Source organism: Sorex araneus, chromosome 5 (genome assembly GCF_027595985.1).
Source record: "Sorex araneus isolate mSorAra2 chromosome 5, mSorAra2.pri, whole genome shotgun sequence".
Taxonomy (NCBI): Eukaryota; Metazoa; Chordata; class Mammalia; order Eulipotyphla; family Soricidae; genus Sorex; species Sorex araneus.
Genome location: NC_073306.1, coordinates 139529968 through 139556149, shown reverse-complemented (window position 1 = coordinate 139556149; position 26182 = coordinate 139529968). Strand labels below are relative to the sequence as shown.

At 66.7% G+C, this 26182-nt stretch overlaps 1 protein-coding gene across 1 annotated transcript in view; it reads left to right on the top strand.

Moving 5' to 3' along the window:
* Positions 1-4578: 4578 nt before the first annotated feature.
* The window catches only part of TAF4 (TATA-box binding protein associated factor 4), a 32760-nt gene continuing 11156 nt past the window's right edge, over positions 4579-26182 (top strand). Inside the window, exons 1-7 of the mRNA XM_055137382.1 lie at positions 4579-5921; positions 21031-21197; positions 21847-21966; positions 22230-22349; positions 23736-23858; positions 24566-24655; positions 24972-25217. Of these exons, the coding sequence (XP_054993357.1) occupies positions 4646-5921; positions 21031-21197; positions 21847-21966; positions 22230-22349; positions 23736-23858; positions 24566-24655; positions 24972-25217 (2142 nt within the window). The 5' untranslated portion in view covers positions 4579-4645. The remainder of the gene's footprint in view (positions 5922-21030; positions 21198-21846; positions 21967-22229; positions 22350-23735; positions 23859-24565; positions 24656-24971; positions 25218-26182) is intronic.

Here is a 26182-nt window from a genome sequence, read left to right as displayed (position 1 = left end):
CCCCTGCTTGCACGAAGCAGGACTCCATCCTTGGAGGGGACAGAGGGACACGTGTCCTTTCCAGGGAGAGCCCAGCATTCCCACTGTCGGGGTTGGCAGAGCTCGCTGTCCCGTGTCCTGCTGAGCGGTCACGGCTATGGTGCCCTCACCTCCCTGGCCGCTGCTAGTGGGACAGGGTGCTGCTAGCAGGAGGACCTCCTTAGGGGAGCAGACCAGTGCATCCTGGGGGTTGGACTGGGGGCTCCTCTCCCCACCTAGTCATCCCTTGGAAGCAGGCAGGTGGGTAGGCAGCCCTGGCAGAGTTCCTGGGGCATAGAAAACTAAGGTGGGCTTTGAAGTTACTGTCGCTAGTCCTAAAGCAGCTAAAGCATTATCGCTGGACCCGCTGTGGACACAGGAACTGAAGCCTGGACCACAGCACAGTGGGTAAGGTGCTTGCCTTGCACATGGCTGACCTGGGTTTGACCCATGACACCACTTATGGTCCCCTGAGCCCTGCTAGGAATGACACCCAAGCATCACTGGGTGGATGACCCAGAAACCAAAAAACATTTTGTAAAGCCAGGCAGTGCATTTCCAGGTTCCGGGGGCGGCCTGCATCTCTGCCGAGATGTGCACTCACAGCTCTTTCCTTTATCACCAAGTAAAACTTTTACATCACCGTTCCTCTCTCTCGAAGCTCTTCTGTGAGTGAAAGGCGACAGATGCCACACAACCTGGTTAAGGTCTAGGACTGACTTTCCCGACTCCGGCCTGGCCCGCAGCTCCGGGAGAAACTGAGGGGTTTCCCCTCCCACACTGGGCAGACAGCGGGCATCAGCGGCAGCTCAGCGGGGCTGGAGAGGTCCTCTGTGCAGGGCTCATCAGTCCTAGATTTCCCAGCCACTTCCTGGGTGACCCCGAAGGCACCTGCAACGGTCATCAGTCCAGCCCACCCCTCTCCACCTACTGCCTCCCCGTTTTTTCCATACTCCACACACACGTCTCATTAGTTGGGCTTTGTTGTGGAGCTAGTCCTGACTGTGCTCAGGGATCACTCCTGGTGGGTTTGGGGCGCCAGGGACCAAACCTGGATCTGATGCATGCAAGGCAAGAAACTTACTTGCTGTACTATCGCTCTGGCATGCTCTACATGTTCCCATGCCAATGTGTCCGTCCATCCATCCACCCACCCACTCACTCACCTATTCAGGTCATTTACCCACGCACTCACCTGTTCACTCACTCTGCTCTTCATTGCATCCCTCATCCTCTGTCCATGTATTGAGTTACCCGATCATCCATGCTTAACCTTTGAACCACCTGCCTGGCCACTGGACTGACGCTTACTGACCACTCGCCTGTTCCTCCACTCCTGTTGCTTGTTTGCACGTGTCTTGCGCCAGCCTTATGCAGGCATTGCTTTGGGTATCGGGGACACAGCAGCGAGCAAGGCTCAGGAGCGCTAAGTCCTTGGTGACACCAGCTGGCTCAGCCTGCCCCAGGGGACAAGGGATGCTCACGTATCAAAGCAAGGGAAAGGGATGTCAGTTGGGCAGAACTGACATGGGAAAGCCTGTGAGGACGGGGAGGATGGGGTGCGGGCTCTCCCAAGCCTGGTGGAGTGTGAGCAGCTGTTCCTGTGCAGTCTGGTGGTGTGAGATGGAAGGCGTGTCCTGGGGACCTTCTTCCCTGCTGCCCGTGGCTCCCTAGCTCCTGGATGGGTGAGGGGTGACCCAGGAAACCTCCCCTTCCCCCTCACACAGCACCTAGCTTGGCAGCAGTCAGTGCCTGGTACAGGTGTGGACCCCACACACAGGGCCCCGGGGCTTCTGGGGCGCTGTGCTCTCCTGGCAGGGTGCTGCCTGGGACCCGTGCTGCGCTCACAGAACAAGGTTTCTGTGTTTTGATGCTGGTGACATTCGGGGGTACTTTGCCTCTGCACCCAGGAACTCACGGAGCTGCCTGGGGGACCGTCTGGGAGCCTGGACGTGCGCGGGCAGAGCAAGCGCCCTACCTGCTGCGCCAACGTGCCAGCCCTACTCGCAGAACAAGCTGAAAGATGAAAAATCATGGACATTCCTCCTCTTTCATGCTTCGGGGCATGTGGTCCCCCCGACTGAATCTGCGGCTCGGTGCCAGGGCTCTGCAGTGCTAGCGGTTCCCGGGGCCAGTTCCTAGAACTGAGGGGCTCTGCCCCTCCCCCACTTTTCCCGTCTCAGAATAACAATGTCACGGAACATTTGGAAATTGCAAAAACACGAAGTAAGCATAAAGACCAGGCTAGGGAGAGCTGACTGCAGCCTGCACTGCCTCTTCCAGGAAGGTAGTCCAGCTTTTCTGAGGGGCTTAGCGGGAGGGGGAGACGGAGACTCCACCGAGTCTGCGGGGCTAGCTGGGGTGCCCGAGCCCTCCACTCTTGTCCACCCGACACCTGATCTCCAGCAGCTCAGAACCGGGAACCTTCCCTGCCTGCTTCATCTAGGGGTCTTTGTCATCAGTGCCCAGGGGATAGGAGCACTACCTGGCCCGAGTGGGAGCAGCCCAGGGGTCTTCTCAACTGTCCTGCGAGGACCCAGCAGCCCCTCGCAGTCCCCAGTGGACAGTCCCCACACTTCCAACCCTTCATGTTTCCCGAGGTGGGGAAGCCTGCAGGGGTAAGCCACGATGCAGATTTGAGGGCTACCTGGGTCATCCAGGGGTTAAAGGCATTTGCCTCACCAATGCCTGACCCTATTTCATCCACGTGATCCCCCTGGGAAAACTGGGGTGTTCCTGGTGGTCCCTGACACCGCAAGGCTGGCTTGCTGAGAATCCCTGGGAGTGGAGATTAGAGAAGTGACACCGGGGTTATGGCGGTCTGGTATGTGGCTGACCCAGTTCAATCCCTGGCACCACGTATGGTCGCCCAACCACTGCCAGGAGTGACCTCTGAGCACGAACCATGAGCACTGCTAGTTGACTGACCCTAAATGAAAATATCATTTTTATTTGAGGGGCTCCATACCTGGTGATGCTCTGGGATTACTCTAGGCTGACTCGGTGGATCACATGCAATGTCAGGGATCGAATCTAGGTTGGCATGCCGCCCGCATATTGGCTGATGGGTTGGTGCTAACACCAGCGCAGGTAATTTCTGGGAAGAAATCGGCTGGCATGGAACGCCTTGTGCTGGGAGTCTTCAGTCGTTTGGGGAGAGAATTTTACAGTAGTGAGTCTTTAGAGTTTTGAACTGGCTCTACTCTCCAGGTAACGCTCCCCTCCCCCGTGCTTAGGTCTCCTGCCTCATCTCACGTTTTCGGGTGGGCGTTCCCTTTCGGTGGGGATGGGGCTCACACCGGGGATGCTCAGGAGCCATTCCTGCTGGGGACCAAACCAGGGCTGGCTGCCCACAGGGCAAGTGCTCTACCCCCTTCCTCTTAAGGTGCGAAGCTGATTTGGGTGTGCGTGGGTGCCCGCGCTCGGCGTGCTCACGGGCTCTCCCGGCGAGCCTGGGGGACCAGACGGGGCGCCGGGGTGCCAGCACCCCAACCGGGCCGACGGCTTACAGGGGCCGCCCACACGCGCCGGCCCAGCCCGACGCGCTGTAAACGGTTTCACTGCAGTTTCAGGTTTTGGGGCGAATTAAAATGGTACATTTTGGAGAGAGCACTTGGCTTGCACGCGGCGGATCTCACGGTGAGGTCTGACACCGCGAACGCCCCCCACGCCCCGCGTCCGGCCGGCGCGGCTGCCCAGCGGAGGCCCCGAGGTCCCGCCGCTGCACGGACGCTCCGCGGGGCCAGCGCCGGCCCGCACGACCCCCGACGCGCCCCACGCGCCCCCGCGGCACAGACACAGACCACACGGGCTCGAAATCCGCCTTTATTGGAGCTGGGGCCCCGCGGCCGCCGCCCGGCGACCCCCGGCCTTACCTGCACGAGCCGCCGGACGGAAGTGAGCGGCAGGAAGGGCCGCGGCGCCCGCCGGAACTGCCGGCCGCAACGGGCCCGCGGCCCGGACCCCCGGCCCGGCCGCGCGCAGGAAGTGACGGCCGCGGGCCCGGCCGCGCGGCGGGGGCGCGGCCCTCGGGGACCCCCGGCGCCCCGCGGCCCCCCGGGAGCCGCCGCCGGCGCCCGTCAGCCCCGTCAGCGGCCGCAGCCATTTTGGAGCGAGCGGAGACAAAGGGCGAGTCTCCGCCGCAGCTCCGCGTCGGGCCGGCAGGCCGCCCCCCACCCCCGCGGCTGGCCCGGCTGACAGGCCGCCCCGTCCCGCCCGCCGCCGCCGCCGCCGCCGCTACCACCGCCGCCCCCAAGCGGGCCGGCCGCCCGGCCTCCGCCAGCGCGGCCCGCCCGCGCCTCGGCCTCTGTCTCTCGCAGCCATTGGCCGCGCCTTTTAAGCGCGCGCCGCGACCAATGGCGAGGCGCCGGGCGGCCGGGCGGGGGGGTGGCCGGGCCAATAGAGAGGCGCCGGGCGGCGGGCGGGGGCGGGCGCGCCGCCGCGCCTGCGCACCGCGCCGCCGCCGCCCTCCCCCCCGCGCCGGCCGCCCGCGCCCCCCGCCCGGCCGCCGCCCCCGCCCCGCCCGGCGCGCGCCGCCCCCCGCCCGCCCCCGCCGCCCGCCCGCGCGGAGCCTCCTCCCCGCCCAGCGCCGGCCCGAGCGGCGGCGGCGGCGGGCCGAGGAGGAAAGATGGCGGCGGGCTCGGATCTGCTGGACGAGGTCTTCTTCAACAGCGAGGTGGACGAGAAAGTGGTGAGCGACCTGGTGGGCTCGCTCGAGTCGCAGCTGGCGGCCAGCGCGGCCCCCCACCACCATCTCGCGCCCCGCGCGCCCGAGGCGCGGGCCGCGGCCGCCGGCGCGCTCGGGAACCATGTTGGAGCCGGAGCCGGGCCGGCCGAGGGCGCGCCCGCAGCGGCGCCGGAGCCGCCCCCCGCAGGTAGAGCGCGGCGCGGCCTGAGCGCGGGCGGGCGGCGCCCGGGCCCGCGTCCTCACCGCGCCGCCCCGCCTGTCCCCGCAGGGCCCGCCGCGAAGCTGAGCGCGCTCGAGGCCGGCGCGGCGCCCGGCGCGGCGGCGACGCCCGCGGCCTGCGCGCCCGCGCCCGGGGCCGGGCCCGCGGCCGCGCCCGAGCCCGCCGCCAAGCCCGCCGCCGGCGCCGCGCAAACTTTGAATGGGAGCGCCGTGCTGGTGAACTCGCACCGCGCCGCCGCCGCACCTGCCGCCAGCCTGCTGCACAACGGGCCCGCACCCGCGCCGCCGCCCAAGCCCGCCGCCGCCGCCACTGTCATCCAGACGCCGCCCTTCCTCGGCGCCCCCGCCGCGCCCCCCGCGCCCCGCGCCCCCTCGCCCCCCGCGCCCGCCGCCGTGCCCGCCGCGCCCCCCGCGCCCGCCGCCGCGCCGCCGCCGCCGCCGCCCGCTGCCGCCAGCCTGGCCCGGCCGCCCGGCCACCCGGCCGCACCCCCGGCGGCGGCGCAGAACGGCGGCAGCGCCGCGCCCCCCGCGCCCCCAGCCGCCGCCGCCGCCGCCGCCGCGGCCCCCGCGCCCCCCGCCGCCGCGGCCCCCGCGCCCGCCGCCAACAGTCAGCCCGGGCCGGCCGCCGCCGCCGCGCCCGCCCCGGGGCCCAAGGCCGAGTCGCCCAAGACGGCCGTGCCGGCGGCGCCGGCGCCCGCGCCCCCGCCGCAGACCCTGGCGGCCGGCTGTCCGGCCGGGGCGGGGGCCGGCATGCTGCTGGGGCCCACGCTGTCCGCCGCTGCCGCCGCCGCCGCCCCCGGCCTCCCGCCGCCCGCCCCCGGCACCCCCACCGGGCTGCCCAAGGGCCCGGCCGGTGCCGTGACCCCCAGCCTGCCCCGGACGCCCACGGCCGCCGCCAGCGGGATCCGGGCCACGCTGACGCCCACCGTCCTCGCCCCCCGCCTGCCGCAGCCGCCGCAGAACCCCACCAACATCCAGAACTTCCAGCTGCCGCCAGGTGAGTGCTGTGCGGGGACGTGGGGGGGGGGGGGGCGCGACGGCGCGCGAGGCAGCCTGGGCTTTGCAAACTTTTGGGTCCGTGTTTTTGCCGGGCAGCGGGAGGGGACCGTGCTGCTGCCCGGGACGGCAGGGACACCTGCTCTGCTGCGCGGGTCTCAGCACCCTGCCCACCACCTGCTCGGGGTCTGCAAGCTCTGACCGGCCTCCCGGCTCCTGACGCCCTGCTGTGCGTGCGGTTGTGAGCAGAGCCACTCTGCCCGCCTGGCCACGCCACCCGCCACCCCGCCACAGTCAGGCTGGAGCAGAGGCCACCCAGTCTCCGGTGGGGAAGAGCTCGTGGGTCGCCCAGAGCACGCAGAGCCACCGGGGCTGCCGGAGGGGCCGGACCCTTCGCTCTGCCATCTCATCTCTGGGACCTGAGGCCGGAGTGTTCTGCTGGCCGTCAGCTGTGTCCTCTGCCCACGAAAGTGGCCTTGGGCCGAGTCAGCGCTCTGCCCCGTGCTGTCCCTCGTTGCCGCTGACGGAGGGGCTCAGGGGGACGGGACCCTGGTCAGCAGCCCACGCAGCCGGGTCTGGAAGGAAGCTCTGGCACTTGTCGGGTGTCCCGGGCTTCCCTGTCCTTCTGTTCCTGTGTCAGCGTCAGGGATGTCATCCTGGTCCGAGCTCTCCGGGGCCCAGAGCGGACACGGCACAGCACAGGGACGTTTGGGTCCTCCAGAGGGGACGCAGGCTTGCCAGAAGCGTGTTCATCGGACTCTTCGCGGCTCCTACGGGTGTCTGCCACTTAGCAGCGGTCGGTCGGGCACTTGGCCTTGCTCAGGACTCTGCCACCTCAGCCGGAGGCCCGGTGAGGTCTGCTCCTTGCTGGGCCGGGCTGGTGGCTTCCTCTGGTCGGTCTCCTGCGACGACGTGCCGGAGAGTAACTCTGAGAGGCACAGGGAGCCCTGGCCGGGCTGCCAGGGCAGTTCTCCTTGGCACTCGGGTGCCCGCCGGCCCGGGAAGGACGGGCTCGAGGGTCAGGGCCGACATGGGTGACGGGAGAGGTTCCCGGTGGGACGAGGGCCCTGGCTGTCATTTCACCTTCCTTGGTGCTGTCACCCTGAGCTGGGTCCCGGTGAGCTCAGCCCGGGTGGCTTGTCGGGACGTTTGGGGACGAGGTGGCGGCCGTGATTTGCTTCTCTGAGGGACCCGGGTCTTCAGGATCCTCCACGGGGTAGCAGGAACGAGGAGTCTGGAGAAACTGCTGCCACGAAGGCACTTGTCCCCGGACCCCCAGGAGCCCCTGTCAGGGCCAGTGTGGCGTAGTTGTAAGTCGGGAGTACCAGGTGCCGGCCGGGAGAGGAAACGGCGCAGGATGCCACAGAGGCCACGTCGGCGCCAGCCAGGGGGTCATGGAGGCATCGGGGCGGGCGCTGAGGGGAAGCCGGGCTTTCCTGACGGGGCCGGGGGCGAGCGGGCACCTCCTGTCCTGTGTGTCTGCATGGCTGTTGCTCTGGGGTCGGACACCAGCGCGGGCTTGGCTTGGGGACGCCTCCGCGTGCTGGACGCTGCCTCCCGTCCTGCCAGGAACCCAGAGCCCTGGGTGGCTCCAGCGTGACCCCGTGGCACTCCCGTGGTGGCCCCGCGATGACCCCCGTGGTGACCCTGGCGTGACCCCGGGGTGACCCTCTGGTGACCCTGGGTGACCCTCTGGTGACCCTGCGATGGCCCCGTTGTGCCCATGGTGGTGTGTGGCGGTCTTGTCGTGGTCCTGTGGTGGTTGTGTAGTGACCCCCGCGGCAGTCCCGGGACAGGCCTGTGATGGTCCTGCGATGGCCCTTGTGGTCCCGGAATGGCCCCGTGGTGGCCCTGTGGTGGCCCTGAAATGGTCCTGTGGCGACTTGCCTGCGCCTTGGGTGGGCTGGCTGAGGTGAGCTGGACTCCTGTGGCCAGCACTGGCCAGGTGTGTGTGGGAAGTTTGGGCACTGTTGCTGGAGTCCTCGCTGCTGCGCCAGGGGGGAGCCCCGCTTTCTGGCAGGGATCGGGGCTTGTGTGGGGACCTGAAGCCCTCAGAGGGGCGCTTCCTGCCACGCTGAGGTCGCGGGAGTGTGGGGTCAGGTCGCTGAGGGGACACGGCCGGTTCAGGCGTGTGGCTGACAGGGTCTCCTCGGGCAACAGGGCCGCCTTGCGTCCCCGCGCTGTCCCGGGTGACTCGGGAGCTATCCGCCTCGGGCACCCCTGCCGGCCGAGGGTGTCCTGTTGTACCGTGTGCGGGGCGTCCCAGACCCCCCTGGTTCCTGCTCCCGTGCCTGTTGGGGCGAGGGTGGCAGGTGCTGTGCTGACCGCGGAAACATCCGGAAACACCTGGAAGTAACCGTGTTGGCCCGAGTCCCTTCCCTTTGCCTGGGCAGGGGCTCTCGGCAGCGCCCTTCGTCCCTGCCGGTTCCTCAGCTGGCAGGGGTGCCCTGTGAGGGTCAGCGTCTGGCGGGTGTGCGGGGACCATACCCTGGCACGCTCCCTCCCCCTCCTGAAGTCAGTCCGGCTGGGGTCACGCCCAGCTGTGCTCCGGGCTTGTCCCGGGACGGAGCCCTGGCCGGCTGCTGGTGTGGGCGTTGCTGCAGCCGGGGGCTCGCCACCCTGGGGAGACCGAAGGGCCTCTCCTTGTCTCTGCGGTGGCACTGCGCTGGGCCGGGACCCCACACGCTCGCCCCGTGCCTGGGTGGGGGCAGCGGCAGGTACTGGCGGGGGCTGTACTTGGGGGGATAAGGTGGCGGAGCTGAGGTCAGACCGGGCGGCCCTCTGGGCTGGCCCCGGTGCTGGGTGGACAGAGCTCCTTCCTCACGCGGTGGCCGCTGCCTCCAGATCTGCCTCAGGTGGGCCGTGCCCGAAGGCGGGAGAGCGACCGCCTGAGCACACGGACACGCTGGGCTTCACGGAGCGAGGGGCGCCGTGTCCCGCCTGCGCGCCAGGCCCGGGAGTGAGCCTCTCGTGCCTGGCTCCCTTCCCCAGGTGGGCCGGCTGTGGCCGGGAGAGACAGGGTGGGGACCCCCGAAGCTGGCCGGGCTCCTGATGGGCAGTGTAGCCCAACAGCGGGGGCCCGGTGGGGCCCCAGGAGGCTGGGCTGTGGCCTGTGGCTTCTGGGTCAGGTCTGTGGCGTGGGGGTGGGGGCGTCACTTCCGGTGTGAAGCTCAAGGGATCAGGTGGTGCGTGAGGGGGTCAAACCAGGCCCCTGCACCCATGTCCTGGGCTCGTGCCCCGGAGCCTCGTCTGGGTCCCGGTGCTGTGCTTCGCGCCTATTCCGGGTGTGCCGAGAAGCCGCTGGCGCCGTGAGTGCTGTGGCCGTGGCGTCTGCATCGTTTGGAGGTCACTGTGCCTGCGCCCTTGGTGGGCAGGGGCAGTCCAGGCACGGAGAGAGGCGGGCAGGGATGAGGTGGGCCAGGATACAGGGTGAGGTGATGGGGCAGGCAGGTAGTAGGAGGGAAGTGGGTCTAGATAGGGTGGCAGCAGGGGAGAAGTGGAAAGGGGCAAGGCAGGATATAGGGGGAGATGATGGGGCCAGGGCAGACAACGGGGGTGAAGTGGGTCCAGGCAGGGAAGGCGGCAGGGCTGGATACAGGGCTGAAGTGGGCTGGGGCAGGGCGGACAGCAGGGGCAAAGTAGGTCGGAAAACTGGGGAAAAAGGTTGGGACAGGTCAGGATACAGGGGTGAGGGGGTCGGGACAGGTTGGGGTATGGGGTGAGAGGGTTGGGACAGGTCAGGGTATGGGGGTGAGGGGATCGGTACAGGTCAGGATACAGGAGTGAGGGGATCAGGACAGGTCGGGGTATGCGGTGAGGGGGTTGGGACAGGTCAGGGTATGGGGTGAGGGGGTTGGACAGGTTGGGGTACAGGGGTGAGGGGGTCGGGACAGGTCGGGGTGCGGGGATTGGGACAGGTTAGGATACAGGGGTGCGGGTGTTGGGACACGTTGGGATACAGGGGTGAGGGGGTTGGGACAGGTCGGGGTGCACGGATTGGGACAGGTTGGGATACAGGGGTGCGGGTGTTGGGACACGTTGGGATACAGGGGTGAGGGGGTCGGGACAGGTCGGGGTGCGGGGATTGGGACAGGTTGGGATACAGGGGTGAGGGGGTTGGGACAGGTCGGGGTGCGGGTGTTGGGACAGGTCGGGATACAGGGGTGTGGGGGCTGGGACAGGGCGGGGTGAGGGGTGAGGTGGGGCGGGCAGGCTGCAGGAGGGCTCTGTGGAGAGTCGGACGGGGGCCTTGGGTGGCGCTGAGGTGTGCTGTGAGGGTGGCAGATCGGGGACTGCAGTGCAGGGCCGAGGATGGAGGGTCCCCTGGGCGGGCAGCGGGAGCTGGCGGTCGGGGATGTCATTTCTGGTGGGGGCTGCGGGATTCCCGGGGGCGTGGCGGCGGGGACCCGGCTGGGGGAGCTTCAGGACAGATGCTGTCCTCTGGGGGACCTGGACAGAGGCCCCGCAGGGGTGTGGGGCGGGCTGGCAGGACACCTGGGGCTTGGCCGCGTGGAGACCGCGCGCCGGGGCTTCTGTGGTGGTGGTGGACGGCTTTGTCGGCATGTGCGTCCTGGCCTGCAGGTTTCCGGAAGGCTCTGGGTGGAGGTGGCGCCCAGGGCCTGGCCGGGGGTGTGCGCGCAGCAGTGGGCCGGGGTGCCGCTTTCTAAGGAGAAGCCGCAGGACGGGGCGCGTGTGCGTGGCGGTGGTGTGCCGAGGCCGGCCCTGCCAGCTCTCCGAGCTCCTCAGGGGCCACCTGGGGCAGGGGTGCAGCGGGCCTGTCTGTGTCAGGGGTCTGCCTGGGGGCTGCTGGCTCTGTGCTGCTCAGAGCCCAGAGGGGGGCTGGGGGCGTGGGGGTCCAGGTGCCCGGGACCCTGTGGACGCCTTGGCTAGAGGGGACCGCGCAGCAGGGGAGGGGCGTGGCCTTCCCGAGAAAGGGGCCGGCCACGCGTCCTCGGCCTGGGTGTGGGGAGGAGGGGCGTCGCGTCTCTGGGCTTCTTGTGTGTGTGGGTGTTTCCCTTTCCCTCTCCTTAGGGGTCCCCACCTTTGGGGGTGGGTGCCTGGGGTCAGGCTCGGGGGCCCCCGGCCAGCCAGGAGAGCCTTTCTCGGGGCCGGTCCCTGCCCCCCAGTCACGGGCACCGTCGCCCGTACCCGAGGCCCAGGACAGTTTTGCCCCAGGCGGGTCCTCCTCGGGCTCTGGGTCTGCTGGCACCAGCCCTGGCCCTGCCCCTCTTCCTGCTCGCCCCCCTTGGCGCCCACTGTCCTCACTGCCCTGTGCCCCTGCTCCCTGGTGCCCAGTGGCCAGCGTGCTGCCCCACCCCTGCGCAGGGTGCCCGCTGGCTGGGGCTGTTCTGGTCCTGACTTCCGGCCTCGGTGGGGGGCCTGGGGCAGCAGGTGACCTGTGTACCCCGGCTGGAGAGCTTGGCCGGCCCCTCCCTGGCCGTGGGTTCTGGGTGCCCTGTGAGAGGAAGCCTGACCGGTGCCCCACGCACGTGCTGCCGGACTCAGTGCTGCGTGCGCCAGTGAGCGTGGGCCTCTGTGCCCTGGGCCCCTGCTTGCCTTGGCTGGGAGAGGCTGCAGACTGGCCAGTGGAAGGTTCTGGAAGCAGGATGTGTGGCTTGCGGTGTGTGAGTGTGGGCTGGAAACAGGGAGACCGAGGGTCCCAGGGAGACGACTGCGCTTCGGGCTGTGGCCGTCCTGGAGTGCTGGGGGTTGAGCCCGGGGCTCACCTGCTTTGCTGTCCTCAGAGCCGGCCAGCGGGGATGGCGCGGGGCCTGGGGTGGGCTCCGCGGGCGGCAGCGGGGGCAGATGTGTGCCGCGCGTGCCCCGAGGTTCTGGGCTCTGCGGAGGGGCCGCAGCCTCGGAGTGGGACTCGCCTTTCTCTCGTTTGGGCCGTCCGGTGGCTCAGGGCTGACTCCTGTGCAGTCAGGGGTCACTCCTGGCAGGGCTTGGGACCATTTGGGGAGCTGCGGATCAGCTGCCCGCAAGGCAGGTGCCTGCCCGCGCAGGCCCCAGTCTCTGCCTACAGCGACTCCGGCTCGGGCTGTGGCGTGGCCGTGCCCCTCCCTCCCGGTGGCCACTGCGGCCACTCCCGGGGCGCTGGGACCAGAGCTCGGGAACAGCCTTTTGTTCCTTGAGGGAGACAGGTTTCAGGGCCGGAGTGGTTGTGCAGCGAGTAGGGTACACGAGTTCTTACCACGCGCGGCCCAGTGAGTGCGGCATCCCACACGATCCCCAAGGTCCAGGTGGGGCCTCAGAACAAAAGAAAACCCTCGGGGCCTGTGCTCTGATCTTTCTCTCCCCGGGCACGCCTGGTGGTGCCTGGGGTCCTGTGGACGCCAGGGCTTAGACTTGGGGCTCTTGCATGCGAGGCTTGTCCTTGGCTCCCAGAACTGGGCCCCGGCTCCATAGGGGTCACAGAATTGACTGCAGGGTCAGGAAGGAGTTACTTTAGTTTATGGCTTACTCCCAGTAAGTGCCTATTCCACCCACCTGGCATCACAGAGACGCTCGTCGGGGATGGGGCCAGAGAGACTGGACGGGGCAGGGTGGCGCCTCCCGTGTGGCTGGTGCGGTTTGATCCCCAGCACCACCAAGAGTGCAGTCAGGAGGGAGCCCCGAGCACCCTCCTGACACCCCCCAAAACTCTTAGGTGAAACGGGCAAGTGCAGAAGGGCCAAAAGCCCTGCCCAGCCTGGGGCAGCTTCTGGCCGCTTGGTTTCTGCGTGGCACACATGAGGCTGGAGGCCTGGGGGGGTCTTTCTCCGTCTGCCGTGACGGGAGGGGTGAGGAGTGACCGCTGAGCCCGCCCCACCCTTCATGTGCGCGGTCCGTGGGTGCTGGGCTGCTCTAATGGGCACTGCCATAGCGGGCTACAGTTCCGGACTTTGGCCTCGTGGGCTCCAGCTCGGACCCGTCATGGCACAGAGGGAATTGCTGTTCTCTCTGTTTGGGGGCCCACCTGGGGATGCTCAGGCACCAGGGAGTGCCAGAGTCACCGTTGGTCCCTGACAGCCCGTCGCTCTGTCTCTCCAGGATCACACTCGGTCCCCGGCAACCTGTCACTGTCCCTCTAGGATCACACTCGGTCCCCGGCAACCTGTCACTGTCCCTCTAGGATCACACTCGGTCCCCGGCAACCTGTCACTGTCCCTCTAGGATCACACTCAGTCCCCAGCAGCCCGTCGCTCTGTCTCTGGGATCACTTGATTCCCGGCAGCCCGTCGCTCTGTCTCTGGGATCACACTTGATTCCCAGCAGCCCGTTGCTCTGTCTCTCCGGGATCATACTCGGTCCCCGGCAACCTGTCACTGTCCCTCTAGGATCACACTCGGTCCCCGGCAACCTGTCACTGTCCCTCTAGGATCACACTCAGTCCCCAGCAGCCCGTCGCTCTGTCTCTGGGATCACTTGATTCCCGGCAGCCCGTCGCTCTGTCTCTGGGATCACACTTGATTCCCAGCAGCCCGTTGCTCTGTCTCTCCGGGATCATACTCGGTCCCCGGCAACCTGTCACTGTCCCTCTAGGATCACACTTGGTCCCCGGCAGCCCATTGCTCTGTCTCTGGGATCACTTGATTCCCAGCAGCCCGTTGCTCTGTCTCTGGGATCACTTGATTCCCGGCAGCCCGTAGCTCTGTCTCTCTGGGATCACACTCGGTCCCCAGCTGCTGGTCGTGCTGTCCCTCGGGATCACACTTGATTCCTGGCAGCCTGTTGCTGTGTCGCCCCGGCCTGATCTCTCCTTTTGGGTCCTGAGTGGCTGTGCTGGTTGTGCTGTTCGTAGTAGGGGCCCTCCACCCCTCCCTGTGCGTTGCCCGTGGGAGACGGGCCATTCCTGTTGGTGGGAGGTTCCACTTTGCATTCCCTGGTCGCTAGAGGTGATGGGCCAGGATGCTCCGAGCTCGTGCACAGGCTCTGTAAGCGGGTGGCCTGGGTCCAGCCCGCTCGTGCCCCGCCCAAGCACTGCTGGGTGTGGCTCAGAAGTTTTTGTTTTTTTTAAAAAGATAAGCAGGTCAGGAGCGGTAGAGCAGCAGTGGGTGGTTGCCTTGCGCTTGTCCTGCCTGGGTCTGACCCCTGGCACTGCATTTGGTGCCCCCAACCTTGCCAGGAGTGAGCATAGAGCCGGGAGTAAGTGCTTAGCCTCTCTGGGTGTGGCCAAAGACCCCCGAAAAACCCTTCCTGTGTCTCTTGGCTCTCTTTAGATAATAACCCTTCCGTTTGGGGAAATGACTGTTCAGGTCCTTTGTCCATTTTCAGTTGACTTTATTTTGCTTTCTTTTTTTTTTGGCCCACACCTGGTGATCCTCAGGGGCAGTTCCTGGCTCTCCACTTAGGACTTACTCCGTACCCAGGATTGAACCTGAGTTGGCTGCATACAAGGCGAGCGCCCTACCCACTGTACTATTTCTGAAATCCTTGTTTTTTTTTTTTGCTTTTTGGGTCACAGCTCAGGGCTGACTCCTGGCTCTGCACTCAGGAATCACTCCTGGCGGTATCGGGGGACCCTGTAGGATGCTGGGAATTGAACCCGGTTGGCCGCGTGCAAGGCAGCGAACGCCCTGCCCGCTGTGCTATCGTTCCAGCCCTGGCAATCCTTGTTTTTTTCTTTAAGTAATAAACGTATTTGCGTGTTGATCCCTTGTTTTCTGTATGGTTTGGAAATATATTCAGTCAGTTGCCTTTTCATTTGGACGGTGGTTTATTTTGCTGTGTCGAACACTTTTCCTTTGGTGGTGTCCTATGTATTTACTTGTTTTTCTCTTTTGGACCACGCCTGGCGATGTTCAGGGATCACTCCTGGCAGTGCTCGGGGAGTGACCCCGTGTGGAGCCTGGGATGGAATCCAGGTCGACGCTTACAGGTGCCCTGCCTGCTGTGCTAGCCTCTGCCCCTGACGAGCACTTGCTTTTGCTTCTGTGTCTCACCGGGTCGGAGGCCCTGAGGACATCTCTGAGACTGGAGTTGGAGGGGTCACCAGGCTGGCTCCTGGCTCTGTGCTCAGGGGTCACGCGGCAGTGCTCGGGGGATGTGGCTGGGATTGGGCAGCAGCGGGCCGTGGGCGAGGCCACTGGGCCACCCTCCTGGCCTTGCTCCCCTCGCTCCCTCCCTCCCTTCATTCCTTCTGCTGTCCTTGGGGGCTGCTCCTCCCTTGGTGCTCAGGGTGCTGGGGAGACTTGTATAGTGCAGACTCGGACCTGGTTCTCTGTGACGTGTGCTTGGGGACCGTCTGGAGCCCGGGAGTGACCTGAAGGACTTGGGCTGTTTCCATGCAGGTGGCCGGCCCGTGGGCGGTCACTGGTTCTGCCTCGTGGCTCCAAACAGGCCACTGTGCCATGTTCCCGTGGTCCCTGCAGGGCGTCTGGGTGGGGCCCGAGGCAGCCTGGCCCATGGATATGCCTTGGCGGGCCCAGGAGGGGCTCCCCCCGCAGGGGGACAGCAGGGGCGTCAGCTCAGGACGGGCTTCCAGGGCCCCGGCTGCTGCCTGGCTGGCCACAGTCCTGGGCGTAGAGTGGCCGCGGCAGGGGACGGGACCCCAGGGACATGCGCGCACCCCAGCGCGGCTCCTGCTCCCCCTTTGTCTCCCACTCCTGGGGTGGGAGCCACGGCTGCCCAGACCGCTGGTCCCCGGCCGGCCTCGGGGACGTGTTGCCGCTGGCCGTGGGTCTGTCCTTCGGGACACGTCCCCAGCCGCTGGGTGGGCTTGGTGGTGAGGGGAGGCCGCGGTGGGTGTCCAGGTGCTGGCCCGCCTGCCGGGGGCTGCCCTCTCTGTGCCCCGGCTGTGTGGCGATTTTCTATCTTGGGGCCACCCCAGGGGTGCGCGGGAGTTACCCCTGGAGGGGACACGTGCTGGGCCCGGGCCCGGGCTGGCTGCTCTGCTCTTGCTCTGGGCCCTGCGCGGGCTTCTGGGGGACAGTGGCCCCGGCGACCCCGGCCTGTGCTCAGGGAACCTTGTGCTGGAGACTCAGCGGGGCTTAGCCAGGCCAGCGCCTGCTCTGGGCCCCTCCCGGCCTCCCTGCGCGGCCGCACTGGGTGATCGGGCTGGGCCTGGGCCTTCAACTCGCGGTGTCCTGGTGGGGCCGTCATGGCACCGCTGCCCTCGCCGGGGGCTGCCCTCGGCAGGGGGCTGTCGTCGCCCCCAGGGCCGCCGGCTCGTGTCTGCCCGGCGCTGCTCGGAGAAAGCGGGTGCCACCGCCCCGTGTCGGCTCCTGTGAGCAGAGGCCGCGGCCTTCGCTCTGAGTCCACCGCTGCCCTGCTGGGGACGCTCGGCGGGCTGTGGGCTGCGGGCTGTGGGCGTGGGGGTGGTCTCGGGAGCTGCCTGGGCGCACGCTGTGCGGGGGCCGAGGCTCGGCAGGCGGCGGGTGCTGCGGGACAGCGGGGTGCAGGGCCTGTCCCGGGGCTCGCGCCCTTGCTCCGGCCGGGGCGGGGCTGAGGGGCGTTTCTGCAGGCAGCTCACGGGAGGGTTGGGCTTCCCGTCCGCGCCTGGAGTGGACGCAGGGCCCGGGCTGTGGGCACGGCCGCTGTGCCAGAGAGCAGGGGGCGCGCAGGGAGCCCCGTCTGATCTTCTCAGCTGCTCCCACCTCTGTGAAGGAGCCTTGGCGCTGCGGAGGGAGGCAGGGGCCGGCCCCCAGCCCCGCGGTCAGCCCCGAGTACCACCAGGTGTGGCCGTGAAAGAGAGCCGTGAGCCCAGGGGCGGCTGGGCACAGACCGTGGGTGCCTGAGGCCCGACTCCGGTGCCCGGAGCCACCTCAAACACCAAACCCAGAGTCCCCCTGAGCACTGCCCCGGGTCCCAAGCCAGAATGGGATGAGGGCCTGTGCGAGTGGTAGAACATTGAGGCGTCCTTTGGCTCCGTGTCTCACGTTGATGGGAAGATTCTTTGTTATCTCACTCGTTTGATGTGCAGAGGAGTTTTGTTACTTTGAAGCACTCGTGTGGGGGGGCACCCCTCATTACTCAAGACTTACTCCCGGCTCTGTGTCCAGTGGTCACTCCTGACAGTGCTCAAGGGACCATATCAGGTGCTCGGACTGAACCTGCTGTACTCACTGTAGCCCCTTTTCAGTATTTTTTAATTTTCAGTTTTTTTGGGTTTTGGCCATCTTGACAGTGCTCAGGGATCCCGCCCTGTGGGGCTCGGGACAGGGCAGGATGCTGGAGGTCGTTTCCAGGTGGGCTGCATGTGCTGACAGCGCCCTGCCCATTACTCCCCTCCCCCTTTGTAGTATCTTTTAATCTTTAAGTATTCGGGGGCCACACCTGGCGGTGCTTAGGACTTAACTCTGGCTCTGCACTCGGGGATTACTACTGGCGGGGCTCGGGTCCCAGTGGGGTGCCGGGGACCAGACCAGCCTGTGCAGATCAGGTACAGCCCTGTCTGCTCGTGCTGTCTCTCAGGCCCCCGCTTGGAAATTCTTTTGGTTTTTGGACCATACCTGGTGGTGCTCAGGGCATTTACTCTCGGCTCTGTGCTCAGGGTCAGTCCTGGCAGGACTTGGATCCATATGGGGTGCCGGGGAGCGGACCCCAGTCAAGCAAGATGTGCAAGGCAGGTGCTTTCTGCACTGTGCGCTCTCTGGCCCTGAGAAATAGCTTCTAAGAAATACTGACTTGCCCTGAGAGCTTCATTAATTCCTGTTTTAGCTTCTGGCTGCGTGAGCTTTGTGAAGTGGCTTTGCAAGTTTTTCAAAGACAACCAGATGTGTGTGCTGAGGAGAGGGTTGCCCCTCCCCCAGATCTGAGCGCTGCCTGCCTGGTGCCCCGCGGGCGCCCCGAGTTAGCACTGGGAGGGACACACTGTGCTCTGTGGGACTGACGGGAGTGGCTGTGGGAACTTGTGCCCCCCTGTGCGGGGGGCGGGGGCGGGGTGCCCTGGGCTCGCTGGTGCTGGAACACAGGAGACCCTCGATGCGTGGCTGTGAGGTGGCAGGCGCCCGTGTCGGACCCGGCGTGGGGGCTGGGCTGGCACCACCGACAGAGCAGTGTTCCCTGCAGCCTTCCCTGGGGGGGGGGCAGGAGGGGCCCCTCGGGGATGCTCAGGGGTCGTTCCTGGTGGTGCTCTGCGGGCAGATGGGATCCCGGGGACCAGGCAGGTCGGCTGCGTATGAGTCAGGCACGTGACTCGCTGTTCCCGCCAGCCCTTTGCCTCTCGTTTTCAAGGGGAGAATTCCGGCTCCCCTGTGACTGTGCTCCGGAGGCTGTTGCTGGGTGCTGGGCCCGCGACCCTCTGAGCACTGGCGGGCCCCCTCCGACCCCCGTGGTGCCCCCACACCTGGTGTAGTGCGGCCGGCACGCAGCAGAGCTGCAGGTGGGGTGTGGGCTTGAGCTCCTGTGCAGCCGTGTGCCAGGCAGGTGCTCCGACGCTGTGCTCGCCCCAGGCCCCTACCTCTGAGGTGCCGTTGAGAAACGATAGAACTTGGCCAGAGAGAGTGCAGTGGGCAGGTGCTCGCCTTGCGCGTGGTCGAGCCAGCTGGAGTCCCCAGCGTGGACTCGGTCCCCTGAGTCCCACCAGCGGTAAGCCCTCACGCCCCGGGTGTGGCCCTGCACCCAGGCACACTAAGACATACGCAGCTGTGTCCTGGGTCACCCTGTGACCTGGCTCCTCCGAGCACGCCCAGGCGTGGTGGCCACGAGGCTGGCCTCATGTTGGCAGACTGGCTGTGCCCGCTGTGCTGTGGCCAGGGCAGCCGGCTGCTGTCTCCAGGGTGGTCGGTGATGGGCTCCAGCCGTGGTGTCGGGGGAGATGGGTGCTGGGGACTGAAGGGTCAGCTGCGTGGAGCCCCCCCAGACTCCAGAGCATCCTCATCTGGCCAGAGCGTAAGAGTTTCTTAAAGGGACCTCGTCCAGACCGGGGCTGTGTGTGTCGGCAGGGTGAGCCTGCGCCTGGCTGGCCGTGGGTCTGGCTGTGTCTGTGGGTCTGTGTCTATGGGTCTGTCTGTGGGTTTGTCTATCTGTTTCTGGGGGTCTGTCTGTCTGTCTCTCTCTGAAGTGCGGTGGGTCTGTTGTGGGTCAGTGAAGTGCATCTGTCTATGGGATTGTGAATCTGTGCGTCTGTGTGTCTGTGTGTCTGCGTCTGTGTGCCTGTGTGTCTGTCTCTGGGTCTGTGAATCTGTGCGTCTGTGCGTCTGTGCGTCTGTCTGTGTGGCGCAGGTGGCCACACAGGCTTCGTTGTGAGGGTCGGGGCAAGGGGTCCCTCTGTCCCCAGCATCTGCATATGTGTGTGTGTGTGTGTGTGCGCGCGCGCGTGTGTGCGTGCGCGCACTGACTCTGTGGTGCCCTCAACCCATGAGGCGTGCACGGTCTTCCGTGTGTCAGAGTAGTCAGAGCACCTGCTGGCTCAGGCTGAGGGTTCCGGGCCACCCCCGCACCTGACGGGCAGTTCCGCTGTCTTCTGCTGTAGTGCTGTGGCTCGCAGGGCTGGGCCACGGTTGACCTGGGATGCCCGAGAGGGTTACCTGTCCCTGGAAGAGCTGGCGTGGCTTCGCAGCACTCTGGACCAGGTGATGTGGTTTTCTTCTGATGCCGGGAGCGTTGTGGGAGCCCCAGCCCTCTCTGCCCGGACAGCTGCAGAGAGACCCCGGCACAGGGCACTTCCCGTGCCTCCGGGCACTCTGGCTTGCTCCCCCTCGGGGCTGCTCCCAGGAAGCCCAGATGTCAGTTCTGTGCCCGCTGGCGGCTGTAGGGGGGTGTTCCCGGTGTGGTGGTTGCGGGGGTCGCAGGAGCCTGGGTGCAGGCTTCCTCGGGGCGGCTCCCCGTGCCGTGGGTGTGGTCTGCGGGCCCGTCCTGTACTCCGGTCACCTGCTTCTCAGTGCTGCCCAGGAGAGCCCTGGCCCGTGCGCCGGGCGGTTCTCGGGCTTTGCTGGGGATGCTGCCCACCACCAGGTGGGGGCACGGGGTCCTGGTGGGCACTTCCCCACCCACTGGGAGCGGACGGGGCTCGGGCCTGTGGCCCCACCGGGCAGTGTGGGTGTGGCCGGGCGCTGCTCCTGAACTTCTGCAGGGTCCCAGCCCGCCCCAGCGTGTGTGGCTGCGTGTCTGAGCCGTCACCGCTGGCTCTGGACTGGGCCTCGGGGCTCACTGCTCGTGAGTGAGTTCTGTGCCCGCCTGTGTGGGGGGGGCGGGAAGCGGCCCTCGCACTGGGCCTCCTGGTTTCTCTCCCCCGCCCCGGGCCCTCCTGAGTACTGTGGCTGTGGGGGCCGGGAGGGACCCGCTGTCTCCCTGCTGTCCACCAGGCCTGGTGTGTGGGACTCCGGGACGTGGCCCCAGCCACACGGCCTGTCCTGCCCAGCCCTGCGGGGACGGGCGGGCACAGGCGGGCGCTCGGCTCCGCTGCTCCTCACCTGCCCTGGCCCCTGGCCTCAGCGGCGCTGCCCTGGGCACTTGTCCGGCTTGTCTGCCCTCTCCCCCGCCGGGTCCACGGGCACGGGGCACTGTGTGGAGGGCGACCTGGAGCCCTGCTGTGCGGGCCGGCCTGGCCTCATCACGCGGGTCACTCCGGGTGGAGCTGGAGCTGGGCTTGGCCATGTGTGAGGCAGAGCCCGAGCCCTAGTGCTCGCTCTGCTACTCTCCGAAAGGGGCATTTGCAGGGAAGCGCCACTCTCCTTTTCCCGAAGCGTCTCGGAGGACCCTGTGCATCTCTGTCTGTCTCCCCCTCTCTGTTTCTGGGCCACACCTGGTGTTGCTCAGGGATCAGTCCCGGTGGAGCATGGAACCACACATGGTGGTGGGGACGGAACCCAGGGGGGCTGCCTGCAGGGCAGTGCCTTCCCCACTGTGCTGTCACTGGACTCCAGGCAGCTCGCTCTGCTCCCCGGGGCTCCCCTTGCTGGGGCATCTGCCTGACGGGTGCTGGCAAGCCTGTGTGGGGGCGGGACGGCCAGTGCGACTTCCCTGTGGCCTGTGTGGCAGTGGGCCGGTCAGCCACCAGGGAGAGCAGGGACCAAGGGCACAGGGTGTGGAAGGCCCGTGGCACCTGGTGGACACGGCTCACTGGGCGACAGATGCGGAAGGAAGGTCCCAGCGGCCCTGGGCAAGGTCCTCCGGCCAGGCCGTCTGAGCTTGTGGAGCTGCCATGTCCGGGCGGGGGCGTGTCCTGACGGCCAGTCCTCCCCCAGGCATGGTCCTCGTGCGGAGCGAGAACGGGCAGTTGCTCATGATCCCTCAGCAGGCCTTGGCCCAGATGCAGGCGCAGGCCCACGCGCAGGCCCAGCCGCAGACCCCCATGGCACCCCGCCCTGCAACCCCCACCAGTGCCCCCCCCGTGCAGATCTCCACGGTACAGGTGAGTCAGGCCACGTCCCTGTGAGCGAGCTGGGCAGGGTCAGGCTGCACCCACCCCCCGCCTGACCCTGGTCCTGGGGTGTCTCCGCTGTCCCCAGTCCCGCTGTCCTGCAGTGGCCCCTGGCCAGTCTGGCCAGCTGGTTCCCTTCCCGGTGGGAGGGGTGGGATGTGCCTGGGAGCTCACCCCCGGCCAGCCCAGTGCCAGGGGCTGCGGAAGCCACAGGCAGCATTTTCGGGCTCAGCATGTGGGCGGAGGAGCTGTCCCTGGCCACGGCACGCAGTCCCTGTCTGGGGTCCACTCCTGGCCCTGGGCTCCTCTACAGCCTGTGGGCATAGGCAGGAGTGGTCACTTGTCCCACTGGACACTGGGGCCCATTGGCCAGAGCCTGCGTGAGGGGCCCGTGAGTCTGGACCCCTAGGACGGCCCGTGTGCCCGCCCCTCTTGCTCCCGGAGGCCCGGGGCCAGGGCTGCCGCTTTGACCTGTCAGATGCCTGGGCCCAGGCTGGGGGGGCCCCAGGTGTCGGGTGATCCCTGGGCTTTGTCCCCCCCTCAGGCTCGGGGCTCCAGGTAGGGGTGAACTCTGACCCTCCCTCCCCGCAGGGCTGGGGGTCCCGGGTGGGGGTGAGTCCTGACCCCACCCTCTTCCCAGGCACCTGGGACCCCCATCATTGCTCGTCAGGTGACCCCTACTACCATCATCAAGCAAGTGTCTCAGGCCCCGACGACGGTGCAGCCCGCCGCCGCTCTGCAGCGCTCCCCTGGCGTGCAGGTGAGGGGTGCGAGTGGCGCGCGTCTCCCTGGGGCCACAGCCACGTCGGGCCGAGGATCCTCCTTCCCCTTTGCGTGGTGCCGGGACGCAGCCTGTGTCCGCACGGGCCTGTGCGGGCGGGCGCTGCTGTCCTGGTGCTGTCCGGCGGGTGGGGCCGGGGGAGAGGCCCAGACAGCCCTTGGCATGAGCCTCCCTCCGTTCCGTGTGGTCTCAGGGCCATGTGCTGGGCCCCGGTTCCCTTCACCTGTGTCTGCTTCTCCCAGCCTCAGTTGGTCTTGGGCGGCACAGCCCAGACCACGGCACTCGGGACGGCAACAGCTGTGCAGACGGGGACCCCTCAGCGAGCAGTACCCGGGCCCACCACCACCTCTGCGGCCGCCACAGTGAGTCTCCTTGAGGCTGGCCTGGCCTCCCCCTGCCCTGGGAACTGTGTGAGCACAGACATCTGCAGGCCCCTCCCAGGCCCCGGGCACGGGGCATGGCCGCCTGTGGGCAAGCAGAAGGTGCAGTCCTGTGCGTGCATGTGTGTGAGTGAGCGTGCGTATGTGCATACATGTGTGTATGTACTTGTGTGTGTAAGTGTGTGCATGTTCACGCACATGAGTGCGTCTGTGTGCATACATGTGTGCATGTATGTGTGCATGTGTGTATGCACTTATGTGTGTAAGTGTGTGCATGTTCATGCACATGAGTGCATCTATGTGCATACATGTGAGTGCATGCATGTGTGCATGTGTGTGCATGCATTTGCATGTGCTCGTGTGAGTGTATTATGTGTGAGTGCATGTTAGTGTGCTTCTGTGTGTGTATGTCTGTGTATGTGCCTGTGCATCTTTGTGTGTGTGTGCCTGCATGTCTGTGTGTTTGCCTGTGTATCTTCTTGTATATATCTAAGTGCATGTAGTGTGCTCCTGTGTGTGTGTGTGCGCGCGCCTGTGTATATCCGCGTGTGTCTTCGTGTGTGTATGCACGTGCCTCTCTGTGAGTGTGTCTGTGTACATATGTGTGTGCCTGTGTATGTCTCTGCGTGTGTGTGCATGTGCCTCTGTCTGCGTGTGTGCCTGTGTGTGTGCGTGTCTGTGCATTCCTCTGCGAGTGTCTGTGTGTGCATATCTGTGTATGTGCCTGTGTGAGCTTGTTTTTGTCTCTGTGTGTATGCGTGTATGTGCGTGTCTGCCAGTGTGCATGCTTGTCTTTGCGTGTGTCTGCGTGCCTGTCTCTGCGTGTGTTTATGCGTGTGTGTGTGTCTGCAGTGTGCATGCTTGTCTTTGTATCTTCGTGCCTGTCTCTGTGTGTCTATGCGTGTGTGTCTGTGTGCATTGATGTGTGTCTGTGTGCGTGTGTGTGTCTGCACGTGTCTTTGTGTGCGCCTGTGCCAGAGGGATGCCTGTTCTTGCCTGGTGACCTGCTGTCCTGGTCTGCCCTGGTGCCCTCTCAGGCTCTCTGGTTGGGGTTTGTCACTGTTGGTCCCATGGGCCGAGAGGCGCTGGGGGGCTGTGCACGCTGTGTGCTGTGCTCGGGTGACCGGGTCAGTGTCCTGCTGGCCTAGTGGGGCTGAGCGGGCTGCAGATTTCCCGCGTGTCAGTTTGGCTCACCTGGCCCTGCAGAGCAGGTGCCGTGGTCTCTGCCTCCCCTCAGGCCGGGACAGACTCCTTGTTTAGGAAGCACTGATGTCCCGGTTCTGTCCCCCGGGCCTGGCACAGGCCCCTGGTGAGGCCCCTGTCCTGCCTCCCGGCCCACGCATTCCACTCTCTGTCTTCCGGGTGCAGGAGACGATGGAGAACGTGAAGAAGTGTAAGAACTTCCTGTCAACGCTGATCAAGCTGGCTTCGTCCGGCAAACAGTCCACGGAGACGGCTGCCAATGTGAAGGAACTCGTTCAGAACTTACTGGTGAGGCACTCTGGGCAGCGCAGGGGCGGGCCCGGCTCAGCGTGGTCTCTGGGGGCGGGGCTTGCATGTGCCTGTCCAGCACCTGCCCGGCTCTGATGGCCCCTGAGGATGCCTGAGGTGGGGGGTGTGCCGGCCGCCCCCTCTCCTGCGGGGGCAGGTGGGCATCGTGTGAGGATGGCCCCAGCTGCCCATCTGCAGGCTCTGCAGGGCCTGCTCCACTGTCCAGGTCAGGGCCTGCTGGGGGGTCTGGCCCCACCTGCCTCGTCTCTCCTGCCCACTTCTCACCTCTGATTCCTTGCCAGGGATGGTCGATGAGAGGGGTGCAGGGCGGGTCGGGTTGGGGGCTGGCAGTGTTGGGCTGCCCCCAGCACTTCGCGTGCCCCTCCCCGGCTGGGGGTGTTGGCGTACGACGGGTGTGGCCCCTCCCGTCTGCGCTGCTCTGTGGCGTGGTGGTGCCCACGGACCACACCCAGGAGCCCTGGCCCGGCTCTCGCCAGGACCCCGTGCCATAGGGCCCTCACCCGGGGTGGGGGGCTCACACCGGGCGCCCGCGGTGCTGGTGGACAGCTGGAAGCCAGCGGCTGCCTCTGAACGCCTGGGCCCAGCTGTGGCAGGGGCTGGAGGTGTGGCGAGAGGCTCTGGGCCGAGGCTGCTCCTCGGGGCTGCGGGTTGGGGCCCACAGCCGCATCTCGGACTCTGCCTTTCAGGACGGGAAGATCGAAGCCGAGGATTTCACGAGTCGGTTATACCGGGAACTTAATTCTTCACCTCAACCTTACCTTGTGCCTTTCCTGAAGGTAATTTCACAGGCCGGGGCCTTCTGCTCCTGGTGGTGGCGGGCGGCAGGGGACTTGTTCTGGGGACACGGGGGCTCGGGGGCAGCGCCAGGAAGAACTTCCTGGGGTGGGGCAGGGCCCCAGAAGAGCTCAGAGGCACCCGGCCCGGTGCTGCCGGTCACCCAGTACCGGCCGTGCCTGGCTGCGGCTCCGCGTGGTCTTGCCCCCGAGGGAGGTGTGGCGCCGCGTGTGCTCAGCTCCCCCCCCGGGGACGGGGCGGCCAGGCCTCTCGCCGCCCTCTGCCCACTTGCCAAGCCCGGTCTGTCTTTGTGCCCAGAGGAGCTTGCCCGCCTTGAGACAGCTGACGCCCGACTCCGCGGCCTTCATCCAGCAGAGCCAGCAGCAGCCGCCGCCCGCCTCGCAGGCCACCACGGCCCTCACGGCCGTGGTGCTCAGCAGCTCCATGCAGCGCACGGCCGGGAAGACCGCGGCCACCGTGACCAGTGCCCTGCAGCCCCCCGTCATCAGCCTCACGCAGCCCACACAGGTGGGCGCTGGCAAGCCCGGGCAGCCCACACCGCTGGTATGAAGGCGAGAGCCGGGCCACCCCCCTACTGGGCCGCGGCTCCGAGCCCACCTGGCAGAGCGGGACACCGATGAGCGTGGTGGGCGTGCGGGCGGGGGCCTGTGTGTGGTTCCACAGAACCAGACACGCCTGCGCTTCCACCCAGTGGCCCGGGACTTCGCCGTGTCTGGGGCGTTGCTGGCCACAGGGGTCACAAGCAGTGGTCCAAGATGCGTGGGCGGAGGGTCCGGCCTACGCCCTGTTCCAGAGTAGTCTGTGCCTCGCCCCGCCACACTCTGCGTGGGCTCACGGCCCAACTTTGGGCCTGCTCTGCAGGAGGGACCGTTGGTGCGTGGTCTGTGGCCGGAGTCTCCATGGGCCAGGTCGGCTCTGAGTGTGAGTGGGAGGGTGCGGCCGTGCGGGCTCCCTGCTCGCCGGTCACGGGTGCAGTGGCAGAGTGTGGCCTGGCCTGTTACCTCCCCTCTCTGTCTTCCTGAGCTCCGGGCGATGTGGAAAGGAGGAGCGGGGCTGGAGTGATAGCACAGCGGGTAGGGTATTTGCCTTGCACGCAACCGACCCGGGTTTGATTCCCAGCATCCCATATGGTCCCCTGAGCACCGCCAGGAGTGATCCCTGAGTGCAGAGCTAGGAGTAACCCCTGTGCATCGCCAGGTGTGACCCAAAAAGCAAAAAAAAAAAGGAGGAGCCCCCTTGCCGGGTTCCTTCCCGACCCAGCCTGGCTGCTGTGTGGCTGTTCGACCTGTGCCTCCGTTTCCCCGGGCCGGGCAGGGAGGTGCGGACAGGGGAGCGAGCAGGTCCAGGGTGCCCAGCGCCGAGGGAAAAGGTCAAGAGCGCCCTGGGAGAGGAAATGAAGGGGGTGACCCTTGACCTGTGCCCTGGCCGCAGTTCCCTCAGGACCGTGAGCGTCGTGCGAGGCCTCCAGCGGGCCACAGGCATGGAGTGCTCACCAGGGCTGTGGCTCT